General features: G+C 57.9%; 2 protein-coding genes across 7 annotated transcripts in view; both read right to left on the bottom strand.

Annotated features, from left to right (window-relative positions):
• Window positions 1–348: 348 nt before the first annotated feature.
• TNFRSF25 (TNF receptor superfamily member 25) lies at window positions 349–6866 on the bottom strand. The gene is made up of 10 exons (XM_038747183.1): window positions 6834–6866; window positions 4772–4973; window positions 4398–4529; window positions 3774–3941; window positions 2523–2673; window positions 1961–2013; window positions 1718–1837; window positions 1499–1539; window positions 879–1074; window positions 349–638 (listed from the first exon to the last, which is right to left on the bottom strand). The coding sequence occupies exons 1-10, from the start codon at window positions 6864–6866 to the stop codon at window positions 349–351; spliced, it is 1386 nt and encodes a 461-aa protein (XP_038603111.1).
• A 1259-nt stretch (window positions 6867–8125) lies between these two features.
• The window catches only part of PLEKHG5 (pleckstrin homology and RhoGEF domain containing G5), a 97173-nt gene continuing 91199 nt past the window's right edge, over window positions 8126–14099 (bottom strand). For 5 of the 6 annotated variants that reach the window (XM_038746965.1, XM_038746967.1, XM_038746970.1 and 2 more), the window contains 2 exons: window positions 9397–10326; window positions 8126–8811 (listed from right to left, as the gene is read on the bottom strand). In XM_038746965.1, the coding sequence (XP_038602893.1) occupies window positions 8802–8811; window positions 9397–10326 (940 nt within the window). In that variant the 3' untranslated portion in view covers window positions 8126–8801. Of the gene's footprint in view, window positions 8812–9392; window positions 10327–14099 lie in introns of those variants that run through there. The other variant, XM_038746966.1, reaches the window with a different exon arrangement.

The raw sequence follows: 14099 nt of genomic DNA on the forward strand, positions 1-14099 counted from the left end.
CCGAGACGCAGCTAAAAAAACCCCGGCTAATTGCCGGGGTACGGGGGTGGGATGGGTGGGGGGAAACAGAGGAGAGAGGGGAGCCTACCGCTTGGCCGCTGCCACGCAGGGCCGAGCGAGAGAGACGATAAGTGACATAAGATGTCTACACGCGTAAGTAACCATACTTAGAGCTTCGACCAGCCCCGGGCCCCCGAGGAGCTGCTCCGGGGCCCGTGGGGATGGCCGGTGGGGGGCCAAGGAGACCAGAAGGGGGAAGGGGGTCCTGAATCCCCTGGAGTGGGGGGGAGGCGGGGGACCCCCAGCCTCACTCCGAGGCCCCTGGCCTCCTCCCGTCCCGCCCGCGTCTCAGAGCCCGCGCTGCAGGCGCTTGCGGAGCTCCTCGGCGCAACCGTCCAGGCCCATACGCTCCAGCGCGGCGTAGACGGCCCCCAGTCCGGCGGGCTGCTGCTGGCGCCAGCGCTTGAGCATCTCGTACTGCTGGTCGCGGAAGCGCACGACCTCCACCTCCACCGCCTCGATCTCCGCCTCCCGCAGCCCCAGGGTCCGCACAAACTCCTTCCAGCGCCGCGCCGGCACCGCGTCCATCACGTCGTACAGCTGCGGGCCCGGCTGCAGAAGCAATCCGGCCGCCGGGCCTGGGGGCGGGGGTCAGCCCGAGGGGGAGGGGGTCAGCCCGAGGGGGCGGGCCGATGAGAGTGCGCTGGGAGGGCTGGGGCCGCTAGGCCCAGGCCAGTGGGACGCTGAGCACTCAGGCGGGGCTCCTTGGCAGCGCCCTCCTCCCTCCCCCCATCATCCCGGTGGTTCCTTGGGGAGGACAAAGGGGGCCCAGTCCCGCCCTTGGACCCTCTCAGGAAACCCAGTCCCACGGAGCTCACCGCTTCCTCTGCCAGCGGGCAGCTGGCTCCAGGGCAGGAGCCACTTGTCCTCCGGACAGGGAGCCTCTTGGGCCAGTGGGGCGCTGGCAACGCAGCTGTTCCCCAGCAGCTGGAGGTCGCAGACCTTCTGCTGGCTGGACGTGGTGGCCAGGGCAGGGAGGGTCGGGGGGCTTTCCACAAGCAGCGGCACAGGGGCCTGGAAGCAAATAACCCCATCCCACCTCTGTCCAAGGAAGGCAGGGGCAGCTAGAGCCCACAGGAGACTCGACAGGCCAGGCCAGAAGGTAGTGGGAATTGGACTAGAAGGCCTGCCACCTGCCAGGAGATCCTGGAGTCAGCATGTCCTGTTGGCTCAGCCCTGGGGTCAGGCAGGGCCCTGGGGGTGGGATCATGGCCCAAAACCATGAAATGAAGAGCTGCCGGCAAATGCCAATATCCCCAAAGAAACCTGGCTCCCACCCTTAGAACTAGGAGAGTTTAGGAAGGCTCCATTCCTGTAGCCCTTCAAGGGCAGAAAAGACAACCACCTGTCCGGTTGACATAGGCAGTCCCCTGCCTGGATGCAGGGTGCTGGACCAAATGACCTCTTGAGGGCCCTTCCAGGATTCTAGTGTTCTTACCCACGACGGGGCCAGTGCTTCTGTCACAGCTTCATCTGCCACTAGAGACAAAGAGGAATCAGCCCTTGATCTGGTCCCCTTCCCACATCCCCCCACCTTACTCTTGATCTTAGCCTCAGTTTCCCCAAAACCTCCATGACGGATCTTCTGCTGCTCTGCCCCCTGGTAGCTGAGGAGGATGGGCTAGGCCCGAGGGATGGGAGGAAGTGCAGGGCTTACCGTGATTCCCATGGATGGGAGACTGAGGGGGGCGACGCTTCCAGTAGCAGTAGGTGAGGGTTCCCCCAAGCAAAAGCAGCACCACCATCAGCCCGGTTACAGTAAGCGGCACCCAGGACCCTGTGATGGTGGGTGGTGGGGGAGAGTGAGGGTGTCTTGGGAGACGAAAAACCTCTCCTCCCAGAAGAAGCAACAGCCCTGTTCTCTTCCCATTCCCTGCCCCCATATCCCTCTACCTCCTACCCAGCTGGGAGCAGTATCCTGCACAGGCCTGTGGGCAGCTGTCAAACGGTTTCCTGCGAAGGAAGTACATGGAACCATCATGGCCCCCCTCTACAGCCCCCCGGCCCAGGATGCCCAAGCCAAAGGGCCCAGCTCCCAACCCCATCACATCCCTTCCCCACTCAGCCTCATCAGCTCCTCCCTGAACCCCGGGTCTAAGCAGATGCCCCACTCCCAAATCAGGCCTTCTCTTTCCTGCTGAGGTCCGGTGAGTGCTCGGTTCCCAATTTTTACTGGATTCCTCTTTCCCCCAGCCCCCGACCTCAGGGGACTCCCTCCCTCTCCCCACCCCAACACCATTCAGCTTTTCAGCCCCCAGACTGGCAGCAGGCAAGGAGGAGGGAAATTTCCATCTGGGCCAGAGGAGAGCCAGGGCAGCTTTTCTGTCCAGAAACCAAGTCGGGTGGGCACCCCCAGCTCTGACCTCTGGGGAGAACCAGAGGGCAGGACAGATGCTCCAGCCAGGCGTGGTCATGGACTGGATTGGAAACCTCCCGGGCCCACCCGGAGCGAGAGCAGTTACGTGGGACATGGGGAGCAGCCATCCTGGTCCTCATAGAAGCCGGGGAAGCAGGGTCCGCAGTTGGAGAACGCCTCAGAAGCTAGAATCAACCCCGGCTCCATGTTGCGGGGAAGGGCGAGAGCTCCAGGGGAGGAAGGGCACTGAGCAGAGTCTTGGAGGGAGAAGCCGGGTTGTGGGGAGAGGGAGAGAGAGGGGTGAAAGGAAAAATTAACTCATGCTGGGACAGAGCTAGAGGCAAGGGATCTAACGAAGCCGCTGCCATGGTCATCCAGGGACCACTTCTTGTGGCCGCCGGGGTTGGAGCAGCAGGAGCTCTGGCCGGCTGCCCTCGCCCCCCGCCCTGGCCCCCACGCCCCGCAGGACCCAAGTGGGACCCGGTGGGCCGGTGTCCGGCACAGGGGCAGCTTTGACCCCCACGCTGCAACCTCGGAAGGAGGCGGGGGCTCCTGGGGCCAAGCCTGTTCCTCAGCGCCAGCCAGTTAGGGCAGCCCTGCCCCCACAGAACACGCAGGCAGTTCGACTTCCGAAGCCCTCCCCCACCCCAAAAACGTCTTTTTTGAAGTAATCCATGATGGAAGGAGTGCATGGGCACACAAGTCACTTAACTTCTCTAGGCCTCAGTTACCTAATCTGTAAAATGTGGATTAAAACTGTGAGTGCCCTGTGGGACAACCTGATCACCTTGTAACCTCTCCAGTGCTTAGAACAGTGCTTTGCACATAGTAAGCGCTTAACAAATACCATCATTATTATTATTACTTTACAGCTCGTTATGGGCAGGGAACCTCTCCATTAATTCTGTTGTAGTGTACTATCCCAAGCGCTTAGTACAGTGCTCTGCACAGAGTAAGCATCCAATAAATAGCATTGATTGCATGATGTAGTGGATAAAGCATGGGCCTGGGAATCAGAAGGTCAGGGGGTCTAATCCTGGGTCCGCCAGTTGTCAGCAGTTGTCTTACCTTGGGTAAGTCACTTCACTTCTCTGGACCTCACTTACCTCATTAGTAAAATGGGGATTGAGACTGTGAGCCCACATGGGACAGGGACTGTGTCCAACCCGATTGGCTTATATCCAACCCAACGCTTAGTACAGTGCCTGGCACATAGTAAGCACTTAACAAATGCCATTATTATTATTATTACTGATAGGTGCCTGATTGTTCTCCGCCTTATTTCTGTTCTGAGGGAGAGGGGCCACTGCAGAGGGTGGTGGAGGGGTCAGTGTGAGTGGGTGGGGAAACGACTCACTGGGTCCCTGGCTGAGGCGGTGGAGCTGGTGGCAGTCTGGGCAGAGGCGGCAGGAGAAGGGGGAGCCGTCCTCGCAGCGGTTCACCGAGCATTCTTTGAACCAGCCGGGCGCGCAACCGCAGCGCGTGTTCCCCGTGGCCGAGCAGTTTTCGATCGCAACCTGCAGGGCTGGGCAGAAGGGAAGCGCGGGGAGAGGGTGGAGAGACAATTAGAGGCGGGAGGACCAGGAGACATTCCCGGGGGGGACAGCCAGGGTTGTGGGGCAGAGAGCAGAGGGATCTCTGGAGTTAGAACTGGAGAGGCTGAGGGACAAGGCCTTCTTTCTGCTTCTGGTAAAGGCGTGAGAAACAATGTGGTGTGGTGGACAAAGCAGGGGCCTAGGTTCTCATCCCAACTCTGCCACTTGTCTTTTGGGTGACCTTGGGCAAATCACTTTACTGTGGCTCAGTTATCTCATCTGGGAAAGGGGGATAAAGACAATGAGCCCCACGTGGGACAGGGACCGTATTCAACCTGGTTAGCTTGGATCTACTCCAGTGCTTAGTACGGTGCCTGGCACATGGTAAGGCAATACCATAAAAAATAAAAAATAAATAAAAAAGGTGCCTGTTGTCCTGCACTCACCTGCCTTGTCACACTCTTGGCAGCGGAAACATTCCTGATTGTAACTCTCTTTGGGCAGGTAGGTGCCCTGGCGGCAGGGCTGGCAAGAGGAAGGACCCCCGAAGCTGCTGCATGGAGTCACCAGGAAGTGACCTACGAAAGAGAGAACAGCCTTGGGGGGTCAGTCAGAGGTACTAGGGGCCCAAGGGCTTCTGTGTTTCTCCCCTCACCCTGCTTTCCTCTCTTCCCCTCATTCATTCAGTCATATATACTGAGCACTTATTGTGTGCAGAGCACTGTACTAAGCGCTTGAGAAAGTACAATACAACCATAAACAGACAGATCCTCACCCTCATCCCCATCCCCGTCCCCGCAACCCATCCCAGCCTCCTCACCTGCTGGGCAATTCTGGCAGCACAACTTGCTGGACTTGTCCAGGAAATGGGAAGCTGAGCACTCCTGGCTCCGGGGCATTCTTTGGCGGGGGTTCTGGCCCAAACTGGAATTTGGTGCTCCAGAGGTTGGGGTGTTCAGTGAGGGGCTCATTTCCAATGCCCGTGGCCCACTCCCTGCCACCAAAACCACTAGCAGGAGGGCCTGTGGGGCCAGCAAGAGGGAGTGAGTCTCCTTGGTGGAGGAAGGGGACTGAGTTTGGTCCCCAAAGCATGCTTTCCATCTGCAATCAGGTCAGGTTTCTAGACTCAGTTCTTAGGGTGCCCTCTTTATCTGCTCTTGGTTCTCGGGTGTCCTCCTTATCTATTCCTGGTTCTCAAGGTTCTCCCTCTTCATCTGCTCCTGGTTTCAGGGTGCCCTCCATATGTGCACCTGGTTCTCAGGGTGCCCTCCTCATCTTCCCCTCAAGATGCCCTCCTCATCTGCTCCTGGCTCTCAGGGTGCCCACTCCATCTGCTCCTGCTCCAGGCTTGAGCACGATGGGCACTTTCCAGGGCACCCAGGGCTTGGCTTAGAGAAAGGGGAGGCCTCCTTGTCCACTCTCTTGATCTGCCAGAAACTCTGAGCCCTGGGACTTGTCCAGTACCCCTCTCCCACCTCCCAACCTCTGCCACCTCCAACTTCAGGGCAGAAAACCGCAGAGTTCAGCATCTGGGGGAAGCCAGGGCTGAGCGGGAGAGGGAGTGACCCTCACCCTTGCCCTCACCCCTCCCAGCCCAGCTCCCTCGTGGCTTCCCTGCCCCGGGCTGGGGGACTTCCTCTGAGCGGAAGGCCCCGCCCCAGCCCCGACCCTGGCTCTGCCCTGAACTAGGTCAGAGAGTAGCGGCACGTCCGGTCCCAATGCCAACGCCATCACCCACTCAAATGGTGGGGCCCGAAAGATCCTCAGGGCCACCACCTCCCCCAACTACCCACTCAGGGCCCGTGATTCTATCCAACCTGGAACCTAATCCAACACTGTCCGGGCCCCCAGGCCTATCCCTAACTCACAGTATCCTCAGACCCCCCCCCCAACTCTCACCCACGGCATCCTTAGGGCCCCCCCCTACCCTAACCACAGTGTCCTCAGAGCTTCCTCACTCCAACCCACAGGTTTCTCAGAGCCTCCCCACCCTCACCCCAACCTACAGGTTCCTCAGCGCCACTTGACCCCAACCCACAGGACCCCCAGGACTCCCCCCGGACCCAGCCCACCAAGCCCCCAGACTCCCCACCATTAACCCACAGGGGCCTCAGAGCCCCTTTAAACTCACTGTGCCCTCCAACCCCCGACCACCAGAACTCCCCCAGACTCAGCTCACCCAGCCCTCAGTACCCCCACCAACCCACAGGAGTCTCAGAGCCCCTCTAACCCACAGGGTTTTCAGAGCCTCCCAGCCCTGTGGGGGCTCAGGTCCCCCATCCATAACCCAAAGATCCTCAGCACCCCCCACCCCAACCCACGAGACTCCCAGGACTGCCCCCAACCCCAGACCCAGCCCACAAGACCCTCAGGCCCACACTCCAGGGCACAGGGCCCCCTACCCCCAATCCTGCACTAACCCAAAGAGTTCCCAGCACCTCCCCACCCCATTCCACAAGCCCCCTCCCACCCCCCATAGAACTTCCCCTGACAATAAGTGGGCAGTAGCTGTCATCAATTGGTTAACTAATTGATTGATTGTCCCAGCCCTGCCAGGCCCCCTGACACCAACTCCAGGACCCCTCAGGACTCACCCTTGCCCCAGCCCCGCACAGGGCCGCTGACAGAATCTAGGCATCCCGAGCAACCCCTTCCCACCCGTCGAACCCCCCTGCCCTCGGACCATCCCCTCACCCCATCCCCTCGCCCCCTGAGTCCTTCCCTTCCCTCGGCCGAACGCCGCCTTTCGGGTCTATTCCCCGGCGGAGGCAGCTGGGCACCGACCTCCGCCTTCTTCCACGGGCAAAGACCCCCACCCCCCTCCCCCGGGAGCGTCGAGGTCCGCGGGCTAGAGCCCTCTCCAGCCGCCGACCCCCACTCACCGCCGCCGGCCGGCCCCCCGGCTTCAGCTGCATGACTCGGCGCCGAGGGGAGCGCGTCGGGCCAGGGGCCAGGGCGCCAGGGCCCCTGCATGGGGCGGGCCCGGGGCCGGGGCTTCCCCGCCGCCCTCCCCTTTCCCCCGACCCCGTTTCTCAGCAAAGCCGCGGCACCACCCCCGGGGGGAAGCTGATGAACGAAAAGGCCCGGAGGAGGAAACGCCAAGGGAGATCAAAGCCCTAAGAGCCTGCGGGGCGGGGAGAGGGGGCGGGCCGGTCCGCCTGCCGAGGCTCGGGACCCCTTTACCTGGCCAGTGACTCAGGTCACCACCGAACCCCAAGGAAGAAAGTGGGAGAATTCATGAGCCAGGCAACTGGGTCCTTTCTCCACTCCTGGCAGGCTCGCAGAACCCCGAGACGGTTGCAGGGTAAGGCCCTGAGTCCAGGGGGCACACAGGCTGCCTCTTCCACCCACCTGGCCTGCTTCCCTACTGGTCTTCATCACACCTGGGAGCTCTCCCCACAGAAGGGGTGGTAGGTGAGCACCCTCAGGACCTGGAGAGGGCCATGATCGGTTGGAAAGGGGGGCCTCGGGAGACTAGGCATCCCAACGCACCAAGCAGCCATTTGGACCTCGGCCCAGGAGCCAGTTATTGTCACCATTTGGTTTCTTCCTTAGATGGAGGCTGGGAGTGCAGCAGTCTCTCTATCCCCTCCCCACATCCTGTGACATTACACAGGATGGCTTCCGTACCTGTAAGTTTGGCCCAGAAATATTTCCAGGAGCTAGGCGGAGGGAGTTTGACCCTGGCCCCATCTCCCACGGCACAGACCACTAAGAGTCCTCAGGCTTCAGGCTGAGGTGGGGCAACTCACTAACAAGTGTGATATTTGTTAAGCACTTACTATGTGCCAGGCACTGTAATAAGCATTGGGGTGGATACCAACAAATCAGGTTGGACACAGTCCCTGTCCCACATGGGACTCACAGTCTTAATCTCCATTGTGCAGATGAGGTAACTGAGGCCCAGAAAAGTTAAGTGACTTGCCCAAGGTCACACAACAGACAAGTGGTGGGGTCAGGATTAGAACCTAGGTCCTTCTGACTCGCAGGCCCAGGCTTTATCCACCCAGTGCCAGGTTGTGGTAAATGGCTGATATGACCACCCACCCATGGGCAGCTTTTCTGCTCTGAATCACCGTGCAGGCGGGCAGGATTGCCTGGGTCCCAGTTCTGTTGTCAGGAAGACACAGACAAAGCGCCTGGCAGAAACATAAGGAGGCTTTTCCAAACCAGAGAATATACACAAGTCTTTATAAAAGAAACCAAAAGCTCAATAAATATGCACCTTTATACAAAGACGGGGACTGTGGCAGACCCTGGACCCAGTGGTTGGAGGTGGGGGCTGGGAGGGTGCTCCCCAGGGGACTGACCCTAAGCAGGCCAGGGACTCCCACTGGAGATCACCACTGGCAGAAGAAGGGCTGGTGAAGGGGAAAAGGGAAGAAGGTGAGTGGAGTTGGGTGGGGCCAGCGAGCAGTGGGAAGGAAGCAAGTCAGGTTGTCCTGGGCGGAGGGCTGGGCTGGAGCCCTTAGTGGTGCTGGAGGATAGTAGGGATGAAGGTGTCCCTGGGAAGGGCAGCCATTGGCGAATTAGTGCGGGGCAGGGGCAGAGACTGGGGAAGGCTGGAGGGGTTGGGGGCGGGGGCGGTTCCTGGTCCCTGGGGGCTTGAGGTCTTTCCCGTCTCCCACCCCAGCCAGTTCTGACAAAGTGCAAATTGGGGTCCTCTCGGTGGGGGCCCCAGCATCCGGCTCCGCTTCTCTCCCCTGACCTCCTCATGGATGGGGGAGATGGGGGCTTCCGGAGCTGACGTCTCAGCCTGCAGCTGGGACCCAGAGCAGCGTCTCTGAGGGGCAGTCCGACGTCTGCCTGGCTCCCTGGCCACCTGCGACCCCTTGGGATCCTCCTGCAATTCAGACCTCCCTGCAGGACAGAGTGGGAGGATGGCTCAATGGAGAACGGCAATTCCAAATCTTGACAACCAAATCCCCCTAAAACCCCACCTCTCCCAAGTTTATCCAGATTAATTTCCCAGCACCCAGAGCCCTAACGTCCCTTCATTTATAAACGTATTTAAACCTGACTTAGGACTCATGTAATCAATCCAATTATTTTGACCATTCTAATCAAAACTATTTTTATGTTTGTCTCCCCTGTTAGAGTATAAGCTCCTTGTGGGCAGGGAATCTGTCACTTCTTTATTCTGCAGTTCCCAAGTGTCTCATTCAGTGGGCACTCAATACATGCTACTACAACTACTTCTACTTCCACTACCACTACTTCAACTACTTCTGTACCACCTTCTTCCAGGCCCCGCCAATGAGGGGCGCAAATGCAGAGGGGAATTCAACTGATGCCCCAAACTCCACCTGTGACCTTTGACCTCCCATCTGAGGGAGCATATGAATTCAGGGTGAGGTATGTACCCTCTACTCCCCCAAGATACAGTCCCCAGTTTTCTCTGAACTGCCACCCTCCCCGGCCCCCGGACCCCCACCCCGCACTCACGACGCTGTCAGCGTGGAGTTGAGGAGCAGGGTAGTCCTGATACGGTACAGCTGGGCCAAAGTCAGCTTCCTGTGCTGGACTGAGGTTGGGGGGAACTCTGGTGGGGTCCTGGGGGGGCCCTCTGAAGCCAGCTCCCTGGACTCACAGCAGGGAGGGGCCTGGTCACCCTGCTCGGACCCTTCCTGTCCTCTTGGGTACCTGGGGGCAGCAGGGGAAACCCTGCCCTTGGCCTCTGCCAGCTCTGAGCTGCCGCCACTGCCGCCTCCACTGCCACCAGCGCTATGGCCACCACCGCCGGAAACCCCCGTAGGGCCTTGGGGGACGCTGCAGTCCAAGTGTGGCCGGGCTTCCTGGGATGGGGACTGGGATCCCATGGCCCCCGGAGTCCTGGGGAGGCCCCGGGTAGGCGGGACCCCCAGACAGAGCTCTGACAGGCTCCTGCTCTGGGGGAGCGCTGGCCTGGGGGGCCCGGGGGTGGAGAACAGCTGGAGCAGGTTGGCCTCAGATTTGGACTTGAACAGGGCTGGCCGGCAGGGCAGGAACTGCACGGGAGTCCGGCGGCGAAGACGAGGAGAGGCCGGCCGGGGATATGCGGAAGAGGCGGGGGGCTCAGCTGACTCCCGTGGCCCTGGGGAAGGCTCCACGGCGGCAGCCACAAAGTCCTGCAGGGAGGTGGGCGAAAGGGTGCCATAGGCCGAGTCGATGGAGCAGGAGCGGCAGCTTCCGCCGGGGACCAGGGGCAGCAGGCTCCGGCCAGCGGCCTCGGGCCCCTGCAGCTCGCGGGTAGGGGGCGTGGAGGAAGCCGTGGTGCTGAGCGAAGTCTCATCTGACTGTGAGCTGAACGGACCCCCTCCGAACTCGGGAGACGATGGCGTCTCTCCAGGCTCCACCACCACCACCGCCAGGGTCTCCGTGGAACCGTCAGACGGGCTACAGAACCAGAGGAGGAGAGGGTCAGGGAGTAGGGCCCCACTCTCTCTGACCAGCCCACGAGCCTGGGCCCTCTGCTCCAGCCAAGCAAGGTAGCCCCACTTTCCTCAGACACGATCAATCGTCCAGCCTCAGAGCTGTTGCCCGTGCTAATAGGCCCCACCAGAAGGCCTGCCCCCAAGGCAAAAGCCCACACTGGCCGGAAATCCAGGGCCCAAGATCACCTGGCCTAGGCTCCATTCCATCTGGACCGGCCCCGGTCCGCGGCCTCTGAGCACTGAACCCAATGGCAAGCCTTAGCTGATCTAGAAGTGGGGCCTGCCTCACTTCTGAGCTCAACTCATCTCTCTCATTCAGTCTGTCGTCACCAAATCCTGTCAGCTATCTTCCCAACAATTCTAGAATCTGCCCCTTCCTCTCCACCCAACTGCTTCTATTCTGATCCAAGCACTGATGATATTCTGTCTTGACTACTGCATCAGCCTCCTTGCTGACCTCCCTGCCTCCTGTACCTTCCTTCTCCAGACTACACTTCTCTCTGCTGCCGATCATTTCGCTACGGAAAGCTCAGTCCATGTCTCCCCAATCCTCAAAAATCACCAGTTGCTGCCTATCCATTTCTGCATCAAACAGAAACGTCTTTCCATTGGCTTTAGGGCACTTACTCAGCTTTGCCCCTCCTATCCTACCTCCCTGATTTCCTGCTACAACCCAACCCACACGTTTCACTTCTCAAACACCAACCTACTCACCGAACCTCAATTTTATCTTTCTCGTTGCCGACCCCTGGCTCAATTCTCCCTCCGGTCTGGAACCTCCTCCCACTTATTAGGCAACCGACCACCGTTCTCCCTACCTTCCAAGCCCTACTAAAACCATAGCTCTTCGAAGATGCCTTCCCTCATTATGCTCGCACCTCCCTTTCTAAGTCTTTCTTTCTGTGTTGGTCTGAACCCAGTTGGGTCTGATACCCTTAAATACTTTGACATTCACCCTCTTCCAGGCCCACAGCAATTATGTACATACCCATCTGAAAATTACATTAATGTCTGTCTCCCCCTCTAGTCTTTAAACTTCTTGAAGGCAGGTGGTACGTCCACTGGCTGTACCTATTATACTCCCCTAAGTGCTTAGTACAGTGTTCTGCACACATTAAGTGCTCAATTAATACCACTGATAGACTGATTCCAAGGGCACTACTTCACCTGTGTAATTGTAACAGAGGCTACTGGTGCTATTGTCCCAGCATCCCCAAGAACTATTCTCCGGCCAAACCACTGGTCACGTGCAGTGGGGTCCCAACACCCTGCTATCCCTCTGCCTCGGCTGCACCAAATGCAACCCAGAAACCCTCCTTCCCCAGGAACCTTTCCCTACTGATTCTGGATTCTCCAATGGAGGTGTGAACATATCTGCCGAAGAACTGAGCACTGCTCCCTTTTCTCAGGGTGGGAGATAGGAATAGGGTCAGACTGTTCGGAGGCGTTTTGGGACTGGAGCAGTCCTGAGCTGCTGGCTCTTTTGTGGTGGTAAGGGGTGGGCAGTGGAGAGCATAGGGGGAGGGCTGGAGGGGTTGAAGCCACGATTTTCCTGTATCCAAACTGTGCCCTTTGGGTGGCTCCACGTGAGTTAATTTTATCTGGAATTTTGGGTCTGTGGGAAGTGTGGAGTCCTGTTAGAATCTACAGGGACTCCTGGCTCCCCAAGATCTAGGAAACAGTGCCCAGAGTCCCCAGTGGGGCGGGCGGGCGAGGGTGGGGTGGGGAGACTGGATCAAGCCCAGTATCAGGAAATGAGGCTCCCACACGCTGGGTCCATTATTCTCTTGGGTTCTCTGATATTTCCTTCCCTTCTACCATTCTCGCTCATCTTCCTGCTGCCTTTCTTACTCCACTTTCCTGCATGAATCACCCACTGGTTGAATTTACGTGTCTTCTCGCCTCTTCTGTGCTGATACGCACAGACACCCGAACAGGCTTTCTCTCACGCCTTCTGAACCACGCAGGCATGTTCTCAGAGGCAGGCAGACAGACAGACAGACAGACAGACAGACAGACACACACACACACACACACACACACACACACACACACGGGCTTCCTCACACGTACTCCTATTCGCAAAGGAGATACGATCTTAGATGTGTACGGACTCAGCTATGCTCTCTCACCCAATCAGAGACATACACCCACACAAAAGAGCTCCCAGACCAAAAAAGATGTGCTCCCCAGGCAGGCCCAACATGGAGATGTTTTCTCAGTACGCAAAGTGCACAATCCTCCACCCAGACCAGAAGTGCTCTCTCAGACACCCACAGAGACATGTTTTCTGAGCACACATGGCGACATGCTCAGATACATGTTAACTTCATCTGCTACAGCACTGCAGAACATTTAAGCTTCAGCAGGCAACTGCGTTTTTGCCAAACTTCCTGGCCTCACTTGCCTCTGCCATAGAAACTACAATACTCACAATGCACCTGTCTGGGTTGCAGAACAAACACTTCCCACAGTGCAACTGCCTCATCCACAGAAAAAACAATCACCACAAACACAGCACATTATAGGCCTGGGGGATGTGTGCATTTTGTAGGCTGTCCTAACTTGGGTATTATTTGTGATTCTTTGTTTAGGGGAGGGAGGGTGACTGGGGCAAACCCAGTACCAGGAAATGAGACTCCCACAAGCTATGCCCATTATTCTCTTGAGCTCTCTGATATTTCCTTCCCTTCTGCCATTCTCACTCATCTCTCCCCTGCCTTTCTTACTCCACTTTCCTGCATGAATCACCCCCTGGTAGAATTTATGTGTCACTTGAATTGCTTCATCATTTTGTGTGTTTCTGGTCTGGGTCTGTCCTCTCCCGGAATAACTCTTCAAGGGCAGGGAATCTTTCTGACTCTGGCTGGTCTTTTCTTGCTGCTGTTACTCAAGCAGTGCTAAGCTCCCATTGGGTGAGCATTTATATGCAACTGAAAGAATTCAAGCTAGACCGAGGATTTTTTTTATGGTATTTGCTAAGCCCTTACTTTGTGCCAGACACTGTACTAAGCACTAGGGTGGGTACAAGCAAATCAGGTTGGACACGATCCATATCCCACATGGATATGGGCTCACAGTCTTAACCTCTATTTTACAGATGAGGTAACTGGGGCACAGAGAAGTGAAGTGACTTGCCCAAAGTCAAGCAGCAGACAAATGGAGGATCTAGGATCCATACTTCATGCTGCTGCCCGGATTATCTTTGTCCAGAAACGCTCTGGGCATATTACTCCCCTCCTCAAAAATTTCCAGTGGCTACCAATCAATCTGCGCATCAGGCAGAAACTCCTCACCCTGGGCTTCAAGGCTGTCCATCACCTCGCCCCCTCCTACCTCACCTCCCTTCTCTCCTTCTACAGCCCAGCCCGCACCCTCTGCTCCTCCGCCGCTAATCTCCTCACCGTACCTCGTTCTCGCCTGTCCCGCCATCGACCCCCAGCCCACGTCATCCCCCGGGCCTGGAATGCCCTCCCTCCGCCCATCCGCCAAGCTAGCTCTCTTCCTCCCTTCAAGGCCCTGCTGAGAGCTCACCTCCTCCAGGAGGCCTTCCCAGACTGAGCCCCTTCCTTCCTCTCCCCCTCGTCCCCCTCTCCATCCCCCCCATCTTACCTCCTTCCCTTCCCCACAGCACCTGTATATATGTATATATGTTTGTACATATTTATTACTCTATTTATTTTACTTGTGCATATCTATTCTATTTATTTTATTTTGTTAGTATGTTTGGTTTTG

This window comes from Tachyglossus aculeatus, chromosome 5 (assembly GCF_015852505.1).
Source record: "Tachyglossus aculeatus isolate mTacAcu1 chromosome 5, mTacAcu1.pri, whole genome shotgun sequence".
In the NCBI taxonomy this organism is placed as follows: domain Eukaryota; kingdom Metazoa; phylum Chordata; class Mammalia; order Monotremata; family Tachyglossidae; genus Tachyglossus; species Tachyglossus aculeatus.